This window comes from Lipotes vexillifer, unplaced genomic scaffold, assembly GCF_000442215.2.
Source record: "Lipotes vexillifer unplaced genomic scaffold, Lipotes_vexillifer_v1.1 scaffold920, whole genome shotgun sequence".
Classification (NCBI taxonomy): domain Eukaryota; kingdom Metazoa; phylum Chordata; class Mammalia; order Artiodactyla; family Lipotidae; genus Lipotes; species Lipotes vexillifer.
This window is the reverse complement of record NW_006783413.1, coordinates 1,170,197-1,195,677: the sequence shown is the minus strand read 5'-3', so window position 1 is coordinate 1,195,677 and position 25,481 is coordinate 1,170,197. Positions and strand designations below refer to the sequence as shown.

The window sequence follows — 25,481 nt, the reverse complement described above, 5'->3', positions numbered from 1 at the left end:
TACAGGACCTCTGTCAAATGCACGTGTGTGTGATTGTGTGTGTGTACATGTGTAATATATTGAATATTTTTTCTCAGACTGTGGCTTATCTTTTCAAATTTTAAATGGTGTCTTTTGGTGAACAAAAATGTTTACTGTTGAACTCTAGTTCATTAATTTTTTTCTTTTATAATTAGTGTATTTTGTGTCCTGCCTACAAAATCTCTGGCTATATCAAGGCTATCAACATAGTCTCCTATTTTTTTTTTTCTAGAAGCTTTTATTTTTAGCTTTTATGTTTAGTTCTATGACCCATCTTGAATTAATTTTTGTGGATGGTGTGAGATGGAGGTTAAGGTTTTTTTTTTTTTCATACAGATATTCAGTTGTTCCAGCATCATTTGTTGATAAGATGTTTCTTTTTGCACTGAATTGCCTTGCTGCCTTTGTTGAAAATCAATTTATATGTGTGGGTCTATTCTTGCCTCTCTATTTTGTCATTGATCTATTTGTCTAAACTTATGCCAATATTACATTGATTTAATTTCTTTTTAAAATTAAAAAAATTTTATTTATTTATTATTATATAATTTATTATTACTCATTTTTGGCTGCACCACACATCTTGTGGGATTTTAGGTTCCTTGACCAGGGACTGAACCTGGGCCCTCGGCAGTGAAAGCACAGAGTCCTAACCACTGGACCACCAGGGAATTGCTACATTGACTTAATTTCTATTGCTTTGTAATAAGTCTTGAAATCATGTACTGTAAATTCTCCAAATTTATTCCTTAAAAAAACTGTTTTAGCTATTCTAGGTTATTTGTCTTTTCATATGAATTTTATAATTAGTCTGGCACTTTCTATTTTAAAAAGCTGGTTGGGATTTTGATTGAGATTGCACGGAATCTAGAGATTGGTTTCAGGAGAATTAACATCTTAACAATATTGAGTCTTCTAATCCATGAACATGGTACTTCTCTCCATTTAATTTCTCTCTTCAAAGTTTTCTGGTTCCTAGTGTAGAGTTCTTGCACATCTTTTGTTAGATTTATCTCTAAGTATTTCATATTTTTGATGCAATTGTGTAAATTTTTTTTTATAAATTTCATTTTCTAATTGTTTGTTGCTAATATACAGAAATACAATTGGCTTTTGTAGGTTAAACTTGTACCATGTGACTTTGTTAAATTCAAGGATTTAAGGGGAGCTTGTATGCGGATTGTTGGGGCATCTCCTTTTGTGGTTCCCTCCTTTCTGGGATTTTCCAATTTCATATCCAGCCACTCTGGCAGCCCCAAACTGTGATCTCTTAACTCCTCAGCCCAAGACTGCTGCTTTTTGCTTGAATTCTATATGCCATGCCAGGGGACTGAGAGTGACCATGAAGAAAAAACTGGATAAATGTGGCCCCCGCTCAGTGTGGCTTCTATCTTTCATGAGATGTACCTCCTCCTGCTTTTGGTCACTCTCAAATGGCTTCAAAACAATTATGTTTTTATATCTTGTGCAGAGCTCATAATTGGTACTGACAGGAGTGGCAGTCTGATACAAACTGCTCCACCATTACCAGAAGCTAGAACTATGTGCAAATTTAACTTGAAACATTTCATAGATTTCAAATTTGCTCAACCTCTAAGCCAGGTCCTTATTGGCTAACACTAGTTGTAAAGATACCTCAATTTTCTTACTCAAAATAATAATCTGAATACTTTTAAGAGGATCGGATGTGTTAGCTTGAGGTGAGTATCCTCTGAACTTCCTTCTGCCTCAACTGAATGATTCTCTTCCTTTTTGTGTTCTTGATCTCTGGGCTGCAGCTCATAAAACCAGCCAGTCCCCTTTTCTTTAGAAACTCTCCCTCTCTGGCTTCTCTGATATGGCATTCTCTATGCTTCTGGATGCCCTTTTTCTGTTTTCTTAATTGCTTCTTCAGCCATTAATTCAGTTCTTGGCCCTTATTTTTCATACCATAACTGATATCTCAGGGAAACACCTATTCAAATTGCTTCTGTAAAGAAAGTTTTTGTATGAAATAGGGGACTCACTGAGTGGGAACTTCAACCAATCTGAAGGCCCTTCAAAACAAACTGTCCGGGCTTCCCTGGTGGCGCAGTGGTTGAGAGTCTGCCTGCCGATGCAGGGGACACGGGTTTGTGCCCCGGTCCGGGAAGATCCCACATGCCGTGGAGCGGCTGGGCCCGTAAGCCATGGCCGCTGAGCCTGCGCGTCCGGAGCCTGTGCTCCGCAACAGGAGAGGCCACAACAGTGAGAGGCCCGCGTACCATAAAAACAAAAACAAAAACAAAACACAAAATTGTCCGTAAGAGGGCATTCGGATGAGCAAATTGCTCACAGTGTTTTATTCTGCAGTGAATTATTTCCACTGGTGGTGCAGCAGAAGGGAGAGGGGAAGAATGGTAGACTGAAGGCAGAGGAGACTCTTTGAGTTCTAGAAGTTTGAAGTATCTCGAGATTAGAAGGGACTTTGTTACAGCGCTTCCTTTCCCAGGGGTGATTTACAAGACAGAATATAGCATTTAAAGATGAAATGATAAAGGTATACTACTTCCTTTTAACTTAACAGGAACAAAATCAGAGTAAAATGATCTTTTCACTTATTTAAAAACAAGGCAATTAATGATAAAATACTTCTATTCCACGTATAGTAATTTGCTCCTACCTGTTGTTAAAATTAGTACAGTAAGTAAGATTTCTACAGCCCAACTGGCAAGGTTCCCGAACATCTGCTAAACAGGTCAACATGGACACTTCCACTGGATTATATTCACAAAAGCGGTCAAACTCTTGCCAGCTCTGTGTATTGCCCCAGCTCATGCTATAAAGTTTAGTGCACAGTTCCCTGAAACAAAAGAACAAATGAAGAAACGTACAGATGAGCCAAATGAATAAATATTTGATTTGCATAAAACTTGAACTCTATGAACTGTACTTTAGAACATAAACGAAAAAAAAAAAGTACAAAAACCAAAAGACTAAGATCTATCTTCTAGAATTTAGAGCTGAAAAAGTAATCTTTTATATAAAAAAGTTAGCTTTATTATCCATCTCTTTCCTTTTTGCTATGGTTTCTAGAAAGCTCAGTGCTAAATTTAATGTTTAATTATAGTATTTGTACATCCTTATTCTTGGCACAATTATTCCCCTTTATATTTCTGATCTCTCTTTTACCTTTACTTGAAGTAAAGCATATGGTGTTGCCTCCAAAAAGATATAGTCCACTATATTTATACTTCAATCACAGGAGGCAAAACTGTGACATGATCCTCACACTCCTTTTTTTTTTTTTTTTTTTGCGGTATGCGGGCCTCTCACTGTTGTGGCCTCTCCCATTGTGGAGCACAGGCTCTGGATGCGCAGGCTCAGCGGACATGGCTCAGGGGCCCAGCCGCTCCGTGGCACGTGGGATCTTCCCGGACCGGGGCACGAACCCGCGTCCCCTGCACTGGCAGGCGGACTCTCAACCACTGCGCCACCAGGGAAGCCCCAGACTCCTTTTAATAAGCACTATAGACTTAGGGTTCACTGGATTCTCCCTGAAAAAGTATCCCCAAGCCACTTATATTCCTTAAGATATACCAAGATAGCCTACATGTAAAGGCTTTATGAATTCCAAAGCTGCTATAAACTATTGTATATAGTAATATATACTATCTATCTATATATATATATACACTATTGTAGTATGTATGCATTTTTATTTCAGTACTCGATGATTATAAAGCAACTTAAGTGCATATATAAAGCTAAAATAACATCAGTTATCATTTCCAAAGTGCTTTCACACATTATATTCATTAGTTTAATTTTTAACATTTATAAATGTAATAAAAGTGTCAAAAAAAAGTAACACATAATATAAAATTTTAATACTACCGGAATATGCAAAATCACAAGTAGAAATTCTCCACCCCTCTTACATTTTGACTCTCATAATTAGCCCTATGAGGAGGGTATCTTTACTTTTATAAGTTTGCTCATTCACTCTACCAGCATTTATTGAGTGCCTGTTTTTTGTGAGGCCCTGTTGAAGGCACTGGAAATGCAGTGGTGAATAAAAGAGACCAAGTCCCTGCTCTCAATTGAGCTTACACATCATGGGGATGAGAAAGATGATATCAAGATCCATTAGGCAGGGACTTCGCTGGAGGTGCAGTGGTTGAGAATCTGCCTGCCAATGCAGGGGACACAGGTTTGAGCCCTGGTCCAGGAAGATCCCACATGCCGCGGTGCAACTAAGCCTGTGCACCACAACTACTGAGACTGTGCTCTAGAGCCCGTGAGCCACAACTACTGAGCCCACGTGCCACAACTACTGAGCCTCTGTGCCTAGAGCCTGTGCTCCGCAACAAGAGAAGCCACAGCAATGAGAAACCCGCACACCGCAACAAAGAGTAGCCCTGCTTGCCACAACTAGAGAAAGCCTGCACGCAGCAACTAAGACCCAACGCAGCCATAAAAAAAAAAAAAAAAAAAAAAAAAAATCCATTAGGTACCTTGATCTGGAAATCAGTCCTTTCTTTAGTCCTAACTTTCTGTATGACCTTGGACAGATTGTTTAACATCTCAGAGTTAGTTTTCTATATATATACAAGAATTAAACAAATTGACATCAGTCATAAGATGATACCAGTCATCTTGTAAGGTTTCATGAGGATGAAACAAGATGAAAGTGAAAGCATTCAGTAAACCATAAAACCTTACATCAAGGTAAGAGGTGCCACGTTTCTTACTGAAATTCTTCTGGGATGACACAGCCAGTCCTATCTCCAGTGACTACAGGGCATAAACTCTTTTGCAGACATTCAAAGAAGTACTCAGCATCCCTCCCATATGTACACTTATTAATTCCTATCAGCAATACAATTTCCTGAATTATAGGGCCAACTTAACTTCTCTTTTAGCCCTTCTGTTAATTTTCTTTGGATATTTTCCAGATTTTTTCATATCTTTGATAAAGTCTGATGAGCTATTCTAGGCACAATTTTTTGCTAAAGTCCATCCAATTTAGAAACCACAGGAAAGATCATTTCACTCCTTGTATGTCATATTCATTTCAGGATATTCTAGTAATATGTGGTACCTTTTCACCCAAAATATCTCTAATAAAGCAAACTTCTGTTTCGCCTGTGTTAAACCATTATCTTATCTCCATTTATTCTTATCTCTAGATTGTGTTTCCTCCCACCTACACAAATAGTATTGCCAATTTTTTATCCCTAAGTGTATCATCCAAATAAATGCCAATACACTGCTGTCTAACTTTGGATATAAGTGCCAGCCCAGGTTATTCACCAACATATGCAAAAAGTTGATTAAGTTCAAAGTTTCACAATTTAACAAAAAGAATATCCCTTAGATGTCTGGTCAAAACATCTCCTAAATTGTAAGCTTACTTGACGATAACCTCGAGGGTAGAATTCATATTGCATCATCTTTAAATATTTATTGCCCTGCCAATGCTAAACCTCCACACCCCAAAACACAGTGCTTTTAGCTCAATGTACAAAAACAATGTTCTATATATACATCATGCTCAATAAATATCTGCTGGATGAAAGAATGATTTTATATCTTCTAGACTCTTAAGACTACACAGTGCAAGAATATAACACACATTTGCTAGACTAAAATTCATTAATTAAAATGCTATTTTCTACTGTTTTTAATAAAGGAAAATGAGGTACTGACCTACATGTTGAAGTGTTTGCTTTAGAACAACAGTGCAATTTAGCGCCATCAAGGCCTGTAGAGGGAGGAGGGTGTACAGTGACTCCAGGGTGAACAGATTGTGAGCTTTCAAGAAAACACTGCCAAAGTGGATCCTGAGGCAAAGGCTGGGTCTTACAACCCTCGATGAGGCCATCAACAATCTCCATTTCTGTTTTCTTAGACATCAGAATTCTCTTGCAGGCATTTTGGCAAGCATGATCTTCAGCTCTGTCACAGCAATATAAACCTACATTTTCAGAATATAAGTGGCTTAATTAGCTGGTTTTATGTCATGCATTGCTCAGACAGAAGGACCCAGTGGTGTACTGGAACCTGTTACTACTCTTGAGTCATGTCAGTTTCTCCAGGATACTGAGCCTACCAAATTCTCTCTCCATTACTTTGCAATATAGCAAATAAGTGAAAAGCTAAAGGTAGACTAGGCATTTATTCCCAGATTCACCACTGTGCCCAATCATGGGATCTCCAGCACTATTCCTAGATAAATGAAAGGTCCTCTTACACTTAAGAGGTCCTTACATGCAAGGCATTTTATGTTCCTGGAAAGGGTATTGTAGATCAAACTGGAATTATTTCATGCTAGAAACAGCTACCTAAAAGGGATTATGTCCTTAACATAATGAGAAAGATGACTAATTTTAATAGCAATAACCACAAATACTGTATTTCATTACATTCTGGGATATAAAGCTTTTAAAAATCTGTGCAAATTAATTAATCTAAGTAGTAATTTAAATAATACAATTAAAAACTCTGACAAGATACCAGTTTGCTTCTGCCTTTACTTTTCTATAAAAAATCAGAAAGCAAGAGAACACTTTCAACCAGTCTATAGGATTCAGAGGGCTTCTTTGAAGCAGTTTTCTTAGGAGTTTGACTTCTTAAGAAGCTTATTCAGGCATATCTGCTATCTGTCTGTAGCTTTCTTTTCTGGATTTCCTATGTATTAGCACAGGCATTTGAGATGGTTGTTCTACCCTTAAAACATTTTTCTGCCTTTTTTTTTTTGAGCTGCTATCTATCAACGTTGCTTCAGCAGCACCTCTCTATAGCCTAAATGTCAGTGAAGACAGATCTGCCTTTAAAATGAATGAAGGTTATTACGGCAAATGCTTCACCCTCTTATTTTCATCACACAACCACACAAATGTCATAAGCCTTAGAGTTCTGCTTTAGATTCTGGCCAAACAAGGCACGTAGCACTGCTTCTGAGTTTACAAAAACAAGTCATTCAATATCCCAGTGTAAATCAAAACATTGGCATCTGGCTTCTGAGTCTTACAAGTCTCTTGCCAGTTTTGCTTAATTAGTCAGTTCTTAAACTTCACCTCTAAATGAAGAAAGTGGATTATAGGCTTTCCAAAGCTGAGATTTTGAAGACCCCATAAGATGCAAGTTCATTAGGAGGCCCAAATTTTTTAAAAGTATCAGGATCTCATTTATAGTGATGTTTTTATTATAAAAGTAATAAATTTCATTGGTAAAATTCAAACATTACACATCCATATAATGTGGAACAAATAGGTATATAACTAAAAATGTACCTTACTATACACATTTAGTTCTGAAACTTGCTTTTTTTTGCTTATTACATCATGGACTTCTGTAAACATACATCTTGTTTTATTTTGTATTGAAGTATAGTTGATTTACAATATTGTGTTAGTTTCACGCGCACAGCAAAGTACTTTGGTTATACATATATATGTTGGGTTTTTTTATTCTTTTCCATATGTTGTTAAAAGATATTCAATATAGCTCCCTGTGCTATACAGTAAATCCTTGTTGTTTACCTATTTTGTATATGGTAGTGTACATCTTAATCCATACTTCTAATTTATCCCTCACCCCACCCTGCTTCCCCCTTGGTAACCATAAGTTTGTTTTCTATGTCTGTGAGTCTATCTGTTTTGTAAAAAGCTCATTTGTACTATTTTTCAGATTCCACATATAAGTGATATCATTTAGTATTTGTCTTTGTCTGACTTACTTCACTTAGTATGATAATCTCCAGCTCCATCCATGTTACTGCAAATGGTATTATTTCATTCTTTTTTATGGCTGAGTAATATATTCCACTGTGTGTGTGTTTGTGTGTGTGTGTGTGTGTGTGTGTGTATGTCACATCTTCTTTATCCATTCATTTGTTGATGAACACTTGGGTTGTTTCCATGGCTTGGCTATTTTTTTTTTTTGTAATAAATCTTATTTAATTATTTTTGGCTGCATTGGGTCTTCGTTGCTGCGTGCGGGCTTTCTCTAGTTTGGGCGAGCAGGGGCTACTCTTCGTTGCGGTACACGGACTTCTCAATGTGGTGGCTTCTCTTGTTGTGGAGCACGGGCTCTAGGTGTGGGGGCTTCAGTAGTTGTGCCACGCGGGCTTCAGTTGTGGCTCGTAGGCTCTAGAGCGCAGGCTCAGTAGTTGTGGCACATGGGCTTAGTTGCTCTGCAGCATGTGGGATCTTCCCGGACAAGGGCTCGAACCCATGTCCCCTGCATTGTCAGGCGGATTCTTAACCACTGTGCCACCAGGGAAGCCCCATGCCTTGGTTATTGTAAACAGTGCTGCTATGAACACTGGGGTGCATGTATCTTTTTAAATTAGTTTTCATCTTTTCCAGAAATATACCCAAGAGTAGGATTGCTGGATCATATGGTAACTTTATTTGTAGTTTTTTAAGGAACCTCCATACTGTTCTGCATAGTGGCTGTACCAATTTACATTCCCACCAACAGTGTCGGTGGGTTTTCTTTTCTCCACACCCTCTTCAGCATTTATTTGTAGACTTTTTGATGACAGCCATTCTGACTAGTGTGAGGTGTAGTTCTTTTTCTTCTCTCATTGTAGTTTTTTTTTAAATTTATTTTTTAAATTTATTTTTGAATTTTATTTCTTTATACAGCAGGTTCTTACTAGTTATCCATTTTATACACAATAGTGTATGTGTGTCAATCCCAATCTCCCAATTCATCACACTGTCCCCCCATCCCCTGCCACTTTCCCCCCTTGGTGTCCATACATTTGTTCTCTACATCTGTGACTCAATTTCTGCCCTGCAAACCAGTTCTTCTGTACCATTTTGTTAGGTTCCACATACATGTGTTAATACACGATATTTGTTTTTCTCTTTCTGACTTACTTCACTCTGTATGACAGTCTCTAGATCCCTCCATGTCTCTACAAATGACCCAATTTCATTCCTTTTTACAGCTGAGTAATATTCCATTGTATATATGTACCACATCTTCTTTATCCATTCATCTGTTGATGGGCATTTAGGTTGCTTCCATGACCCTGTTATTGTAAATAGTGCTGCAATGAACATTGGGGTGCATGTGTCTTTTTGAATTAAGGTTTTTTCTAAGTATATGACCAGTAGTGGGATTGCTGTGTCATATGGTAATTCTATTTTTAGTTTTTTAAGGAACCTCCATACTGGTCTCCATAGTGGCTGTATCAACTTACATTCCCACCAACAGTGCAAGAGGGTTCCCTTTTCTCCACACCCCCTCCAGCATTTGTTGTTTCTAGATTTTCTGATGATGCCCATTCTAACTGGTGTGAGGTGATACCTCATTATAGTTTTGATTTGCATTTCTCTAATAATTAGTGATGTTGAGCAGTTTTTTTTTCTTTTTTTTTTTTTTTCGGTATGTGGGCCTCTCACTGCTGTGGCCTCTGCCATTGTGGAGCACAGGCTCTGGATGCGCAGGCTCAGCAGCCATGGCTCACGGGCCCAGCCGCTCCGCGGCATGTGGAACCTTCCTGGACTGGGGCATGAACCCGTGTCCCCTGCGTCGGCAGGCGGACTCTCAACCACTGTGCCACCAGGGAAGCCCCTGAGCAGCTTTTCATGTGCTTCCTTGCCTTCTTTATGTCTTCTTTGGAGAAATGTCTATTTAGGTCTTTAGCCCATTTTTGGATTGAGTTATTTTTTTAATATTGAGCTGCATGAGCTGTTTATATATTTTGGAGATTAATCCTTTGTCCGTTGATTCGTTTGCAAATATTTTCTCCCATTCTGAGAGTTTTTTCATCTTGTTTGTAGTTTCCTTTGTGCAAAAGCTTTTAAGTTTCATTAGATCCCATCTGTTTATTTTTGCTTTTATTTCCATTACTCTAGGAGGTGGATCAAAAAAGATCTTCCTGTGATTTATGTAAAAAAGTGTTCTTCCTATGTTTTCCTCTAAGAGTTTTATAGTGCCCAGTCTTACATTTAGGTCTCTAATCCATTTTGAGTTTATTTTTGTGTATGGTGTTAGGGAGTGTTCTAATTTCATTCTTTCACATGTAGCTGTCCAGTTTTCCCAGCACCACTTACTGAAGAGACTGTCTTTTCTCCATTGTATATCCTTGCCTCCTTTGTCATAGACTAGTTGACCACAGGTGCGTGGGTTTATCTCTGGGTTTTCTATCCTGTTCCATTGATCTATATTTCTGTTTTTGTGCCAGTACCATATTGTCTTGATTACTGTAGCTCTGTAGTATAGTCTGAAGTCAGGGAGCCTGATTCCTCCAGATCTGTTTTCTTCCCTCAGTACTGCTTTGGCTATTCGGGGTCTTTTGTGTCTCCATACAAATTTTAAGATTTTTTGTTCTAGTTCTGTAAAAAATGCCATTGGTAATTTGATAGGGATTGCATTGAATCTGTAGATTGCTTTGGGTAGCATAGTCATTTTCACAATATTGAATCTTCCAATCCAAGAACATGGTATATCTATCCATCTGTTGGTATCATCTTTAATTTCTTTCATCAGTGTTGTATAGTTTTCTGCATACAGTTCTTTTGTCTCCCTAGGTAGGTTTATTCCTAGGTATTTTATTCTTTTTGTTGCAATGGTAAATGGGAGTGTTTTCTTAATTTCTCTTTCAGATTTTTCATCATTAGTGTACAGGAATGCAAGAGATTTCTGTGCATTAATTTTGTTTTCTCTTTTCTGAATTTTTGAGTTTTTTTTTTAATATATCAGGTTCTTATTAGTTAGGTGCATTAATTTTGTATCATGAAACTTTACCAAATTCATTGATTAGTTCTAGTAGTTTTCTGGTGGCATCTTTAGGATTCTCTATGTATAGTATCATGTCATCTGCAAAGTGACAGTTTTACTTCTTTTCCAATTGGTATTCCTTTTATTTCTTTTTCTTCTCTGATTGCTGTGGCTAGGACTTCCAAAACTATGTTTAATAATAGTGGCGAGAGTGGACATCCTTGTCTTCTTCCTGATGTTAGAGGAAATGTTTTCAGTTTTTCAACACTGAGAATGACGTTTGCTGTGGGTTTGTCGTATATGGCCTTTATTATGTTGATATAGGTTCCCTCTATGCCCACTTTCTGGAGAGTTTTTATCATAAACGGGTGTTGAATTTTGTCATAAGCTTTTTTCTGCATCTATTGAGATGATCATATGGTTTTTATTCTTCATTTTGTTAATATGGTTATCACATTGATTGATGTGCATATATTGAAGAATCCTTGCATACCTGGGATAAATCCCACTTGATCATGGTGTATGATCCTTTTAATGTGTTGTTGGATTCTGTTTGCTAGTATTTTGTTGAGGATTTTTGCATCTATATTCATCAGTGATATTGGTCTATAATTTTCTTTTTTTGTAGTATCTTTGTCTGGTTTTGGTATCAGGGCGATGGTGGCCTCATAGAATGAGTTTGGGAGTGTTCCTTCCTCTGCAATTTTTTGGAAGAGTTTGAGAAGGATGGGTGTTAGCGCTTCTCTAAATGTTTGATAGAATTCACCTGTGAAGCCATCTGGTCCTGGATTTTTGTTTGTTGGAAGATATTTAATCACAGTTTCAATTTCATTACTTGTGATTTGTCTGTTCATATTTTCTATTTCTTCCTGGTTCAGTCTTGGAATGCTATACTTTTCTAAGAATTTGTCCAGTTCTTCCAGGTTGTCCATTTTATTGGCATAGAGTTGGTTGTAGTAGTCTCTTAGGATGTTTTGCATTTCTGTGGTGTCTGTTGTAACTCCTCCTTTTTCATTTCTAATTTTATTGATTTGAGTCCTCTCCCTCTTTTTCTTGATGAGTCTGGCTAATGGTTTATCAATTTTGTTTATCTTCTCAAAGAACCAGCTTTTAGTTTTATTGATCTTTGCTATTGTTTTCTTTGTTTCTATTTCATTTATTTCTGTTCTGATCTTTATGATTTCTTTCCTTCTGCTAACTTTGGGTTTTGTTTGTTCTTCTTTCTCTAGCTCCTTTAGGTGTAAGGTTAGATTGTTTGAGATTTTTCTTGTTTATTGAGGTAGGCTTGTATTGCTATAAACTTCCTTCTTAAAACTGCTTTTGCTGCATCCCATAAGTTTTGGATTGTCGTGTTTTCACTGTCATTTGCTTCTAGGCATTTTTTTAATGTTTCTTTTAAATTAATTTATTTTATTTTTGGCTGCACTGGGTCTTTGTTGCTGCACCCAGGCTTTTCTCTAGTTGAGGTGAGCGGGGGCTACTCTTTGCTGTGGTGCACTGGCTTCTCATTGCGGTGGCTTCTCTTGTTGCGGAACACGGGCTCTAGTGCACAGGCTCAGTAGTTGTGGCACACGGACTTAGTTGTTCCATGACATGTGGGATCTTCCCAGACTAGGGCTCGAACCCGTGCCCCCTGCATTGGCAGGCAGATTCTTAACCACTGTGCCACCAGGGAAGCCCTCTAGGTATTTTTTGATTTCCTCTTTTGATTTCTTCAGTGATCTCTTGGTTATTTAGTAACGTATCGTTTAGCGCCCATGTGTTTGTGTTTTTTACGTTTTTTTCGCTGTAATTGATTTCTAATCTCATAGCATTGTGGTCAGAAAAGATGCTTGATACAATTTCAATTTTCTTAAATTTACTGAGGCTTGATTTGTGAACCAAGATGTGATCTATCCCGGAAAATGTTCCATGCGCACTTGAGAAGAAAGTGTAATCTGCTGTTTTTGGATGGAATGTCCTATAAATATCAATCAAATCTATCTGGTCTATTGTGTCATTTAAAGCTTGTGTTTCCTTATTAATTTTGTTTGGATGGTCTGTCCATTGGTGTAAGTGAAGTGTTAAAGTCCTCCACTATTACTGTGTTACTGTCAATTTCCTCTCTTATAGCTTTTAGCAGTTGCCTTATGTATTGAGGTGCTCTTATGGTGCACCATATATATTTATAATATTATATATAATTGTTATATCTTCTTCTTGGATTGACCCCTTGATCATTATGTAGTGTCCTTCCTTGTCTCTTGTAACATTCTTTATTTTAAAGTCTATTTTATCTGATATGAGTATTGCTACTCCAGCTTTCTTTTGATTTCCATTTGCATGGAGTATCTTTTTCCATCCCCTCACTTTCAGTCTATATGTGTCCCTAGGTCTGAAGTGGGTCTCTTGTAGACAGCATATATATGGGTCTTGTTTTTGTATCCATTCAGCAAGCCTGTGCCTTTTGGTTGGAGCATTTTATCCATTCACATTTAAGGTAATTATCAATATGTATGTTCCTATGACCATTTTCTCAACTGTTATGAGTTTGTTTTTGTTGGTCGTTTTCTTCTCTTGTGTTTCCCACTTAGAGAAGTTCCTTCTGCATTTGCTGTAGAGCTGGTTTGGTGGTGCTGAATTCTCTTAGCTTTTGCTTGTCTGTTAAGCTTTTGATTTCTCCATCGAATCTGAATGAGATCTGTGCCGGGTAGAATAATCTTGGTTGTTGGTTCTTCCCTTTCATCACTTTTAAGTATATCATGCCACTCCCTTCTGGCTTGTATAGTTTCTGCTGAGAAATCAGCTGTTAACCTTATGGGAGTTCCCTTGTATGTTATTTGTCATTTTTCCCTTGCTGCTTTCAATAATTTTTCTTTGTCTTTAATTTTTGCCAATTTGATTACTATGTGTCTTGGCATGTTTCTCCTTGGGTTTATCCTCTATGGGACTCTCTGCACTTACTGGACTTGGGTGGCTATTTCCTTTCCCATGTTAGGGAAGTTTTCGACTATAATCTCTTCAAATATTTTCTTGGGTTCTTTCTCTCTCTCTTCTCCTTCTGGGACCCCTATAATGCGAATGTTGTTGCGTTTAAGTTGTCCCAGAGGTCTCTTAGGCTGTCTTCATTTCTTTTCATTCTTTTTTCTTTATTCTGTTCTGCAGCAGTGAATTCCACCATTCTGTCTTCCAAGTCACTTATCTGTTCTTCTGCCTCAGTTATTCTGCTATTGATTCCTTTTAGTGTATTTTTCATTTCAGTTATTGTGTTGTTCATCCCTGTTTGTTTGTTCTTTAATTCTTCTAGATCTTTGTTAAACATTTCTTGCACCTTCTCGATCTTTGCCTCCATTCTTTTTCCGAGGTCCTGGATCATCTTCACTATCATTATTCTGAATTCTTTTTCTGGAAGATTGCCTATCTCCACTTCATTTAGTTGTTTTTCTGGGGTTTTATCTTGTTCCTTCATCTGGTACATAGCCCTCTGCCTTTTCATCTTGCCTATATTTCTGTGAATGTGGTTTTTGTTCCATAGGCTGCAGGATTGTAGTTCTTCTTGCTTTTGCTGTCTGCCCTCTCTCTCATTGTAGTTTTGATTTGCATTTCTCTAACAATTAGCAATATTGAGCATCTTTTCATGTGCCTGCTGGTCATCTGTATGTCTTCTTTGGAGAAATGTCTATTTAGGTCTTCTGTCCATTTTTTCATTGGGTTGTTTATTTGATATTGAGTTGTATAAGCTGTTTGTATATTTTGGAAATTAAGCCCCTGTTGGTCGCGTTGTTTATAAATATTTTCTCCCAGTCCACAGGTTGTCTTTTCATTTTGTTTATGGTTTCCTTTGCTATGCAAAAGCTTATAAGCTTGAGTAGGTCTCATTTGTTTGTTTTGCTTCTATTTATTTTGCCTTGGGAGACTGACCTAAGAAGATATTGCTAAAATTTATGTCAGAGAATGTTACATGTGTAGATGTATTTTTGAAAATTTGTGAGTTTTTGTGAAGGATAATTTCTGAGAAATAGAATTGCTAGATTAAAAGGTATGATTATTTGAAATTCTCATGGTCATAACCCAATTTTCCCTCTTAAAATATCCATACCAGTGACTTTTCCCACTTCAGAATAGAGAGTGCCTGTTTCTTCATACCCTTGACAGCCCTGTCTTTCTCGGCATCTTTTAGCTGTGATGATAATGTCCAGTCTGCCAAATCTAAAGACCAAAGGAAGCCTGGTATTTCCCAAATGACCCAGTCTGTAAATATCTTCAAGAATTTACTTCTTTTCTTTTTTTTTTACAAATTATTTTACCAAAGATTGAAATGAGAGGAATATGTGGCTTTTACTTACTATCTGTTGGGTTCCTCATTGGATAAGATTGGGTATAATTGTTTACACAGTGTATTAATTGTGGACTAATAGAGGCACAATAATTTTCCACTGCTTTGATCTGAGAAGGACCAGGAGAAGAGTCTGTTCGAAAAATGGCTTGACAGTATTCTCGGCAGTTTGTGTGATGGCCTGCATAACTGCAACAAACTGAGCCCACTAGGGGAAAAAAAAGGAGATTACGTTGAAATGAAATCAGCTATTTGCTAACATTAAATCATCATAATAATGATGGAACAATACGTGTCTTTTTGAATTTCAGAAATAAAACTATGCCATAGAAGACACGTAGTTAAAGTCAGCACCACTGTAAGCATGGCCATGGGGACATTCAGGTGCTCACTGGTCTGAGAAAGTCATTATTTGTCAACTTATAGTCTATAGTGCAGTGGTTCTCAGCAGGAGCAGTACCAGCCCCTGGGAGAATTTGGACGCATGTGGAAGTGTTTCTGGTTTTCATGATGACTTAAGGATGACTGCTGGCATTTAGCACATGGGGGTCAGGGCTGTTAAATGCTGTGCAACGTACAGGAAAGTCTCATATAATCGAAACTGTCTCCCAAAATGCTAATAGCACTCATGTTGAGAACCACTGGAAGAGCTTCTTTCCACGTTAGATCTGTGGAGATTCATAAACAAAGCAAACCAAAGCAAAACAAATCAAACATAACAAAATAAAACAAAACCCCAAATACCTCACATTTATAAAATAGGACCAGAAAAACTAAGAGATATCAGGACCACTTCATAAATTTGCAAATTATATAACTGTCCATCTTGAAACAAAATCCCTAAAGTTCTATACTGTTTGAAAATCTCTAAGACTATGCCTAAATTGAAAGTCTTCACCTCATAACTGATATGACTTGCTTCAACACTGAAAAGTAAAACCCACATTTGGAATAAATGATTCTGGATGTATGTATTTTTAAAAATCAAGGTGGACTATTTAAGGTATCTGGGAAGAGCAGGATGAGTGGCTGGGGGTGCAGATGTGGGATTTATAATGAAGAGCAAGAGGTTCTCATAGGAGAGGCTAAGGGGTCTGTGGGAGGCTGAAGGGAGCTAAAAGGGTAAAGGTATGGCCGGAAAATGTTAAGAAAATGGCAGGTAGGAAACCTCTGATAATAGTTAGGGATGGTTATAGAGGAACCAGAATCAGGTTTCGGGTGGATTCCACAGACCAAGGAATGAGCAGGGAACTCAGGCAACTTCCAGAAATAATGATAGTGATAAAATCATATACAAATGAACTAAAGTAGGACTAAACTGATAGCAAGACAAGCCTCTTTCCTGGACAAGGAAACTGTTTCATACCTATTGTGCCAGCTAAGTTTCTGATTTGAAATTACTAACAAACTTACATTGTTCATTGCTGAATTGTTCATTTTAATCACAAAGAACAATCATTAATGGCTACATTTACCATTGTCAACCTCAATGAAGCTAAAACTGGGGGCAGGGGTGAGGGATGCTGAGGACAGAGGAGACAAGTGAGAATAGGACAAACATGCCTGTCTTCTGATGCCCCAATTAGGCTGGCTTCCTCACAGTGTGGGAGGATATAGGATTATGTGCTAAAGACTATCTGGAAAATCTTGAACTAAACCCCAGTTAGAAAGAGTAGAAGATAAAGTACAGACAGCTAATGTTTCTTATACTTTAATACACCCCACTGCCAAGCTCACCTAACAAGTCTTTACTCCTCACACGTGTTTCCCCATCTCCAACTGCTCTCGCTGTTCCCTTCAGCTGGAATGCCCTTCCTCCAATCTCTACTGCTCACATCATGTCCATCCTTCAAGGCCCAGTTCAGCTACCAACTCCATGAAGTCACCTCTAAGCGCCCCTGCAAGATGTGATCCCTCCTTCCTCTGAACTCCCGCGGCACCTTATCAGTAACTCTATCCCATACCCACTGTGTCCCAGAGTTCTTTGTGTACAGGTTGTGTCCCCAACACGTGTGCATCTGCCCTGCACAAGCAAGTAGTCAGTGAATATCTGCTGAATGAACTGAGAGGCAGCCCTCAGCTAGTGCTGCAATTATATTACGTTATATTACGCGGGAGTGTTCAACTTCTGTTTATATCATGTGGGAGTGCTCAACTTCCTGTTTATCCAAGTGGGGCATGATCTTCCCCTAAAACACCGAGCACTGATATCTGTTTTGTAAATCTGTAATTAGGACATGGGAATTGTTAGAATTCATGAATGGCCCAAACACTCCAGAGGAAAGAGCCTATCAGAATCCTGCTGTGCACATTCCTTCAGATGGTTTAGTAACAGCCTAAGTTATAATGTCAGAGTTTTGGCAATACTTATAACAGCTAAATCATATTCTGTAAACCGTGTTTTGCTCTTTGGATTGCTTGTATAACCATCAAGAATATACTTACTTTCATTTCTGCTAATGCAACTGAAAAGAGCATTCTGTAAATTAAAGGAAAAAAAACAGAAATTAACAACCACATAGAATTTCTAATTTTATTCCACTTTTATAGTTATACGGAAATCAGGATATCAAACTATTTAATCCTTCTCTAAATCCAAGATTAAAAACAAAGAAACTATGATATAGCATTCTGGTGAAAAGAGAAACCATCTTCTAATACATTTTGGGGATCAAGATTATCACCCAAGCCATAAGCTGACCACATTATAGCAAACCAAGTTTATGTAAAGCTGTACCAATGTGTGTATGTGGGGAAAGTACAATGTAGTAATCTCAATTGTTTCTTGTAGAACATAAAAAAGCTTTCAGAAAATAATATAATAAAGGTTATTTAGGGAAATACATATTTCATATAACCATTGCATTTCAGAGTTGAAAGGACCTTAAGATCACCTCTAATTGTTCTCAAACCTGGCCATGCACTAGAACACCTGGGCTTCCTAGGCCTTACCCTAGACTACAGAATTGGAATTTGGGAATGAAGCACAGAAATCTAAATTTTAAACAAGGCCTCAAAGATGATTCTCATGCAGCCATCCTGGGGCCAGAGCTGGGGAATCTCTCTACCATATTACAGATAAAGAAACCATTTCCTTAGCAGGGGAGAGACTGCCCCAGGTCACAGAGCAAGTCAAAAGTAGAATCTGAGACTAGAATTAATGTTTTTAGATCTCTTAGATCACTGTTCGGAAAAGATCACACTGTGTTAAAGTCATTGTAAGGAAAATAAACAAAACAAGACAAACAAAAAAATCCTTGTACAATGCTATTTGGATAATCAGGGCTTGTAGACTATGATTAATATCACACTTGGAAGAGAATAAATTCTTAAAAGAATATGGGCATAAATAAAAGGTAGATGGAAAACAAGTACACCTTTATTGATGAATAGAGATGATTTTGGCTTTTATTTGCAACTAACTTCCAAGCTGGCTACATGATCTAGACTTATTAAAGGATCAGCTTTACTGACACTTAAAACCTAGCTTCAAGGATCCATCTATGTAGTTGTGTGAAGCTGTACTGTATTTTCTCTACTAAATAATATTCTACTGTAGGAATAAACCACACTTGATTTATCCAAAGTAAAACAAAATACCCAGGACCCATAGATAAGGGCTAATGAATTCACTCAGTATGAATTCTTTCTGTTAGAGATCTCATCAAATAATATAAAATAGTGAAAGGTAAATATTCTTGGTATTCTTTAATAGTGGTCTTTTTTATATTTCTCTTCATCCATGTTTCTTTGTTTTAGTTTGACTTTTCAGTTACCCATTATAGGTAGCCCTCTATTTTGGTTCAATGGTTTCAGGAACACTTTCAATAAAATGATCTAAATCAATATTAAAAAAGTCATCTGCTACCATGACTTCCTTGGTGGTCCAATGGTTAAGACTCCAAGCTCCCAATGCAGGGGGTCCAGGTTCGATCACTGGTCAGGGAACTAGATCATGACGCAACTAAAAGAGCCCTCATGCTGCAAGCAACTGAAGATCCCACACGTGGCAACTAAGACCTGGTGCGGCCAAAAAAAAAAAAAAAAGTCATCTGCTACCAACTTTCCAGCCCCTCTTAACTGGGTGAATAAAATTCTCATTGCCCTTCTCTTTTCTTTTTTTTGTTTGCTTTGCTTTTTTTGGCTGAGCTGAGAGGCTTGTGGGATCCTAGTTTCCTGGTGGAACCCGGGCCCTCAGCAGTGAAAGCATGGAGTCTTAACCACTGGACCGCCAGGGAATTCCCTGCCATTCTCTTTCTAATATGCTGGTTGTTCCTCTTGTTCCTCTTGGTTCCTCTTGATTCCTCTTGGTTTTGGCTTTTTGGGCCTTGTTCCTAGAGAAGTATGTTTATTATCTTGGTGGCCGTCCCGGGTTACATGGCCTGATTTCCATTTTTGTCATTCTTCCAGTTACTCTTAAAGTCTCTAGAACTGTGGTTTTCAAGTGGAGGTAATCTTGCTTCCCAGGGGGCATATGGCAATGTCTGGAGACATTCTTGGTTGTCATAACACGGGGGGGTTGGGGTGTTCTACTGAACTGACGTCTAGTAGGTAGAGGAGTCTAGAGATGCTGTTAAACATCCTACAACGCATAAGACAGCTCCTCTACAACAAAGGATTATCCGGCCCCAAATGTCAATAGTGTCAAGGTTGAGAAATTCTGCTCTAGAAACTTACAAATTTGTTCAAGCTTGATTTTTTTAAATTTGATCTTAAAAATAAAAAAAATATCACTCTGGGTCAGCCTTGTGGATCACTTAGCTTCAGAGAGAGGTACCAAAGGACACAAAATCTGAAAAATGTTGGAGATCAGCTAATCCAACTCATTTGACAGAAGCCAGAGTCTGAGGCCTAGAAAGGAGAACTACTTATGGACCCTAGCTTTCACCCACAAATGGGTTGGCAAACTATGGAACCCAGGCCAAATCTTGCCTGCTGCCTGTTTTTGTAAGTAAAGTTTTATTGGAACACAGTCACACCCATTCATTTACATATTGTATATGGTTACCTCACACTATAATGGGAGAGTTGAGTGGACAGTAAGCCTAAACTGGCCGGTAAGCCTAAAATATTTGCTTTCTGACCCTTCACAGAAAAAGTTTGCTAACCGCTGATATAGAAGGGCTCAGCTGTCTCTCTTGTTGTCACATCCAGAGCTCAGAGATGTTCCCTAAGCATTTCTCATTTCCCTTAATGTTCACTGATAGACCTTTCATGCATAGCATTACTCTAACTTGTTGAACTAAAAACTTTCATATTTCCACGTGGCAGCACCTCTAGTGTTAATACCATTTTTACTTCTCTTTCTTTATCTTTACCAGTTTTAAGGTTTCAAAGTATGGTCCTTATAGGGAATAGACTGGCGGTTGCCAAGGGGGAGGTGGGTGGGAGAGCATTGGATTGGGAGTTTGGGGTTGCATGGTATATATACCATGCAAACTGGTATACACAGAATTGATAAACGAGGTTCTACTGTATAGCACAGGGAACTATATTCAATATCCTGTGATAAACCATAATGGAAAAGAATATGAAAAAGAATGTATATATATGTATAACTGAGTCACTTTGCTGTACAGCAGTAACACAACATTGTAATTCAACTATACTTCAGTAAAAAATGAAATTAAATTTAAAAAAGAATGGTCCTTCGCTCAAGTATACTGGTATTTGATGAATTCATCAATTCTCTGTTGCTTATTTTACACGCATCATGATTTTATCATATCCCCCTCTTTGATAAAAGATTCTTAACCTTAGGTAACTCCACCTAAGGTATAATCTATAGGTAACTCTACCTCTTCACTGCTAAAACTACTGCTGACTAGTTTGACAGGGCTTAAGACACACATGAGTTACAGCCCTGGCTGACAGTTTCTTCATTTCCTAAGATGGTCCATCAGGGTCTTAGCTAGTCAATTCTTAAGTCTTTCAAATGTCTGATCGCCATCTAGTGGCAAAAGTGGGCAGTAACTGAGGGTGTATACTCAGTTGGGTTTATACCAAGCCCCTTTTTTTTTCCTGTTGCGGAGCACAGGCTCCAGACGCGCAGGCTCAGCGGCCATGGCTCATGGGCCCAGCCGCTCCGCAGCATGTGGGATCTTCCTGGACCGGGGAACGAACCCGTGTCCCCTGCATCGGCAGGCGGACTCTCAACCACTGCGCCACCAGGGAAGCCCCCAAGCCTCTTTTGACCTTCTGCCACCAATATTAATACTCAATGTGACTCCATATAGCAGCTCCCTCACCCCACTCATCTTACTCTAGAAATCAAAATTAGAGTGTAACTGAGGTTAGGATCTACAAAAACCTCAGAGACCCAAAGAACATGTCAGTATGTAAGTGTTGACAGCAAGAGACCTTCAAGTCCCAAAGCCTTCACTATACAGCTGGATAGAGAGATGTACACAGTAAGCAAAGGGCAAAGGCGGTGCTAGAACCCAGACTGCTCTGCCAGTGCTCTCCCATGACACTATCCTGTGAGAAGATTTTGGATTATTATTCTGAATGCAGCCAATGCAAGGTTGAATTTATGTCCATAGAGTAATCTATTTTAATTCTATTTTTTAAATCAACATCTTAAATTGTGAAAAAAAATCATTTTCTTGAAGTATTATTATTTCCCTTAAAAAATTTTGATCATGAAATCTTTCCTCAGGCAGCTGCTTTCATTAGCCAGTTCCCTGCCCTACCTAAAATGGTTTTTGAGAACTGCAATAAGCCCTCCCACCTGTGGGCACACTTAGCAGAAAAACTAAGATACAGAGTGAAATCAAAGTCAAGGGAACCCTATGTGATCCTTTTTGCCACACTGACCTTCCTTCTGGGGGGAAGAGCCATTGGGCTCCATCTGCGAGGTAGACTCTGCGGCTCTAACCTCTTGCTCAGAACTTGGCTCTGCAGATTTATTTTCTGACCTGGCCACTCACTTTTCTACTTCAATGACCCCTTCTAGCATTTCTCCATTTGTCCACTTGTCTCAATACTTTCTCTGTCCACTGACTGCCCTTCTACTACTACTGGTCCCTCCAGCTTCCCTTTCTCACCAATGATGAGGATGATGAAAATGAAACAAACATTTCACATGAATCTTATTAAAAACAAACAAAACCAGGTTTGAATCTTGGATAGTTTAGTCACTTCTGGACAAAGACCCAAAAGAGTACATTCTATGAACTGTTATTAATGTTTCCTATTCCCAAGGCTACTAGTTAAAAGGGGCTGCTTTGTTCCTAAGGTCTCAATAAATAAAATCTGTTTGCTTTTCACAGACGGACTGAGAGTTATCCCAGTTTGAAGTTGTGCATGAAGAATCTAGCTTATTAAATGCTAAGTTGGGGCTTCCCTGGTGGCGCAGTGGTTGGGAGTCCGCCTGCCGATGCAGGGGACACGGGTTCGTGCCCCGGTCTGGGAAGATCCCACGTGCCGCGGAGCGGCTGGGTCCGTGAGCCATGGCCTCTGGGCCTGCGTGTCCGGAGCCTGTGCTCCGCAATGGTAGAGGCCACAACAGTGAGAGGCCCGCGTACCGCAAAAAGAAAAAAAAAAAGCTAAGTTGGAGAGATTAAATAATTGACCTTTTTTTTTTCTTGTTTTGGCCATGCCGTGCAGCTTGCAGGATCTTAGTTCCCCGACCAGGGATTGAACCCAGGTCATGGCAGTGAAAGCACCGAGTCCTAACCACTAGACCACCAGGGAATTCCCCAATAATTGACCTTTAAAAACATGTTTTTTAAACCTCCACAAGGTATTTTCTCCTTGTTGTGGACACCATGGCTTTTTAGTAAAAAAAAATCTAAGTGACTAGAATATGTAAAGGAGTTTAATAGGACATGGATATCACTAAACAAATGACTCTTCAGCCTCCCAAATAATAAATGTCATTTCAATAGTGGGATAAAAATGAAACCCCAAACTGAGATAAGATTAATAGGTCCAGACTGCTCAGAAAAGTTTGCTCATTATCACCCAGAGCATCCAACCAGCTGGAAGCAAATTCACTGTCAAGTAATGCCTGCAGAGTAACATAAGGTCTAGAACACAGCTTACACAGAGTATGTGTTTGTGGCAGATTGACTGCAGCAATGGCCCCAATTTTTTACATTTCCCTGTATCTACTTCTCTCACACTAACTCTGGACTTAGTCATGTGATTTGCTTTAGTTAAGTGGACAGTAGCAAGCATGAGGTAAGTAGAGACCTGCACATATACTTGCATGTTTCCACTTCTTTTCTTGGGCCCCTGCCAACACCCTGGGAACCTGCCCGAGCTAGCCTGCTAGAAGGCTGGGAGAGACACATGGAGGAGAGCTGAGCTGACTTAGCCAAGGGCATCCTAAACCAGCCGGACGCTGGCTGACTTGCCAGCTGACTGCAGATGCACAAGTGAGCCCAGCCAGAAGCAGCTAGGCCTGCTAAATGCATGAGGAATAATAAATTATTATTAAATAATAATAATTCTAGGCTATGGAGTTTGGGGATGGTTTGCTACACAACATTGTGATTACAGATACAGTATTCAGTGCTTTCTCTGCTCATTCAAAGAATGCCTGATTCATAGACATTTACACAGGGTTTCCGCATAAAACTGCTATTTACTCTGAAACAAAGAACCTTGTATACTGTCCAGAGTGGGAAAACTTTCTATTAAAAAATTCTATCTATAAAAATACTAACTGTAGCACTTATTTACAGGCAACAAATTTTTGTTCGTCTTTTAAGTCTTACCTGCTCTGTGAAGACTTCCCCATTACCCTGGGAAGGGTTTTTTCCTCCAGGCTTCAACGTGTCTTGCACAGACTTCTAGCAACGTACTTGTCTCACTGTGTTGTAATGGACTATTTGAATTTCTCTCTTCCCAAGGACTAGGCTATGAACTTTTACAGACAGTGGCTAAATCCTTCCATCTTTGTACTCTGAGAACAGTGCCTGATACATATTAAGTGTATCAACTCAATGAATGTTGAAGGAATGAATGAATGACATGCATGCAAAGACAATTGAGACAATGGACTCTGTCCTAGGAACGCAAGACTTTAGCATTAAAAAGTGACTTGAAAACAAAGACTTACACTATACGGTGACCAATGCTATAATAAAGCATGTCAAGTGTTTATAAATAGCAACTAATTTTGTGTGTGTGAGGGTAGAGGGCTGAGCAGGAAAGGTTTTAAAGAGGAACCATCTAAGCCAGAATTTCAGTAGGGGTTGTGGCATGCTGGGGTGGGGTGAAGGGGAGTTCTGATTTGTAATATTTGCTGATATGTGTGGTATAAATACCCCCATCACAGCTGCTTTTCAAGTTAAAAGCTGGCTTGCCAAATTCCTGAATATTTAACAACCAGTTCTCCCTAGCTGGTAGGAGCTGGCTCCAGCCTACTAATGGATGGGGATGATAGGATGGATTCAGGGAACAGGAATTCCAGGAGGGCAACAGGTGGTACAACTACAACTAACAAATACAACACATGGTAATCTGGGAAGTTATAAGCAGTAAGCTGCTGAAGCGTCAAGGAGGGAAGAGTCAGGGGCTAGATCGAGAAAAGCTTAAGTATACCGGCTGAGGAACATGAACTGTATCTTACAGGTGAGCCACTGAAGAGTTTCAAGGAAGGGAGTGATACGACCATATTTGGTCTTTAAAGAGGTCACCCTAGGAGAAGTGGAGATAGTAAATAAGAGGAGAAATTAGACATGAAAGCTAGTTGGGCAGCTATTGTAGTTGTCCCCCAAGTGGTATAAAGGCCTGAGGTAGGCAGTAACTGAGGATCTGGAAAGGAGACCAATTTAAGACATATTTCAGAGGCAAATCTTTAGAGCTTAATAGACAGTTTTTTTATTTTTTGTTTTGTTTTGTTTTGTGGGAGGTGGTGAGAAAGAAGAAAGAGTAGACAACACCTCTTAGGCTTTTAGTTTATGTGTCTGGGAGGACTGTACTTAAACAACCAAGCAAGAAATGCAAGAAAAATGCTGTTTTTGTTTGGGGATGTGTGTATGTGTGGTGTTGTGCAGCAGTAGGGTGGAGGGAAGAAGAGGTAGGGAAGGTTAACAGTCAGTTTGGCTGATTTGAAATGTCAGTTGAACATCAAAAGAACACATATCCAGCAGTGATTCAGGAGAAAAAGAGGTTAGCAAAGAAGATTCTGGAGTTGTCATCATATTGGGGCAATTAAAGCTATGGGAGTAGATGAGATTGCCTAGGGAGAAAAACCTGGCCATTTGGATTAGACCAGATCATAATCTAATCAGACTTGATCAGATTTCCCTTTTGGGATGATCTCATTCAGGTGACTTATAAGAAGAATGGACTGCAGAGGAAATACACTAGCTCAAGGAGACTAAATGGGAGCTATTCCCTTCCCCAGTACAAAATATGACAAAACAAAACAACATACAGATGGAACATAATCAAGGTTTTATACTATCTTAAGCCAGTACTGCAGGACCTA

General features: G+C 38.8%; 1 protein-coding gene across 1 annotated transcript in view; it reads right to left on the bottom strand.

The window, feature by feature from the left end:
• Window positions 1-25,481, bottom strand: part of RECK (reversion inducing cysteine rich protein with kazal motifs) — a 72,459-nt gene that overhangs the window by 24,248 nt on the left and 22,730 nt on the right. The window contains exons 7-10 of the mRNA XM_007455979.1: window positions 17,483-17,516; window positions 15,048-15,245; window positions 5,692-5,959; window positions 2,663-2,842 (exon numbers count right to left, since the gene is read on the bottom strand). Of these exons, the coding sequence (XP_007456041.1) occupies window positions 2,663-2,842; window positions 5,692-5,959; window positions 15,048-15,245; window positions 17,483-17,516 (680 nt within the window). The remainder of the gene's footprint in view (window positions 1-2,662; window positions 2,843-5,691; window positions 5,960-15,047; window positions 15,246-17,482; window positions 17,517-25,481) is intronic.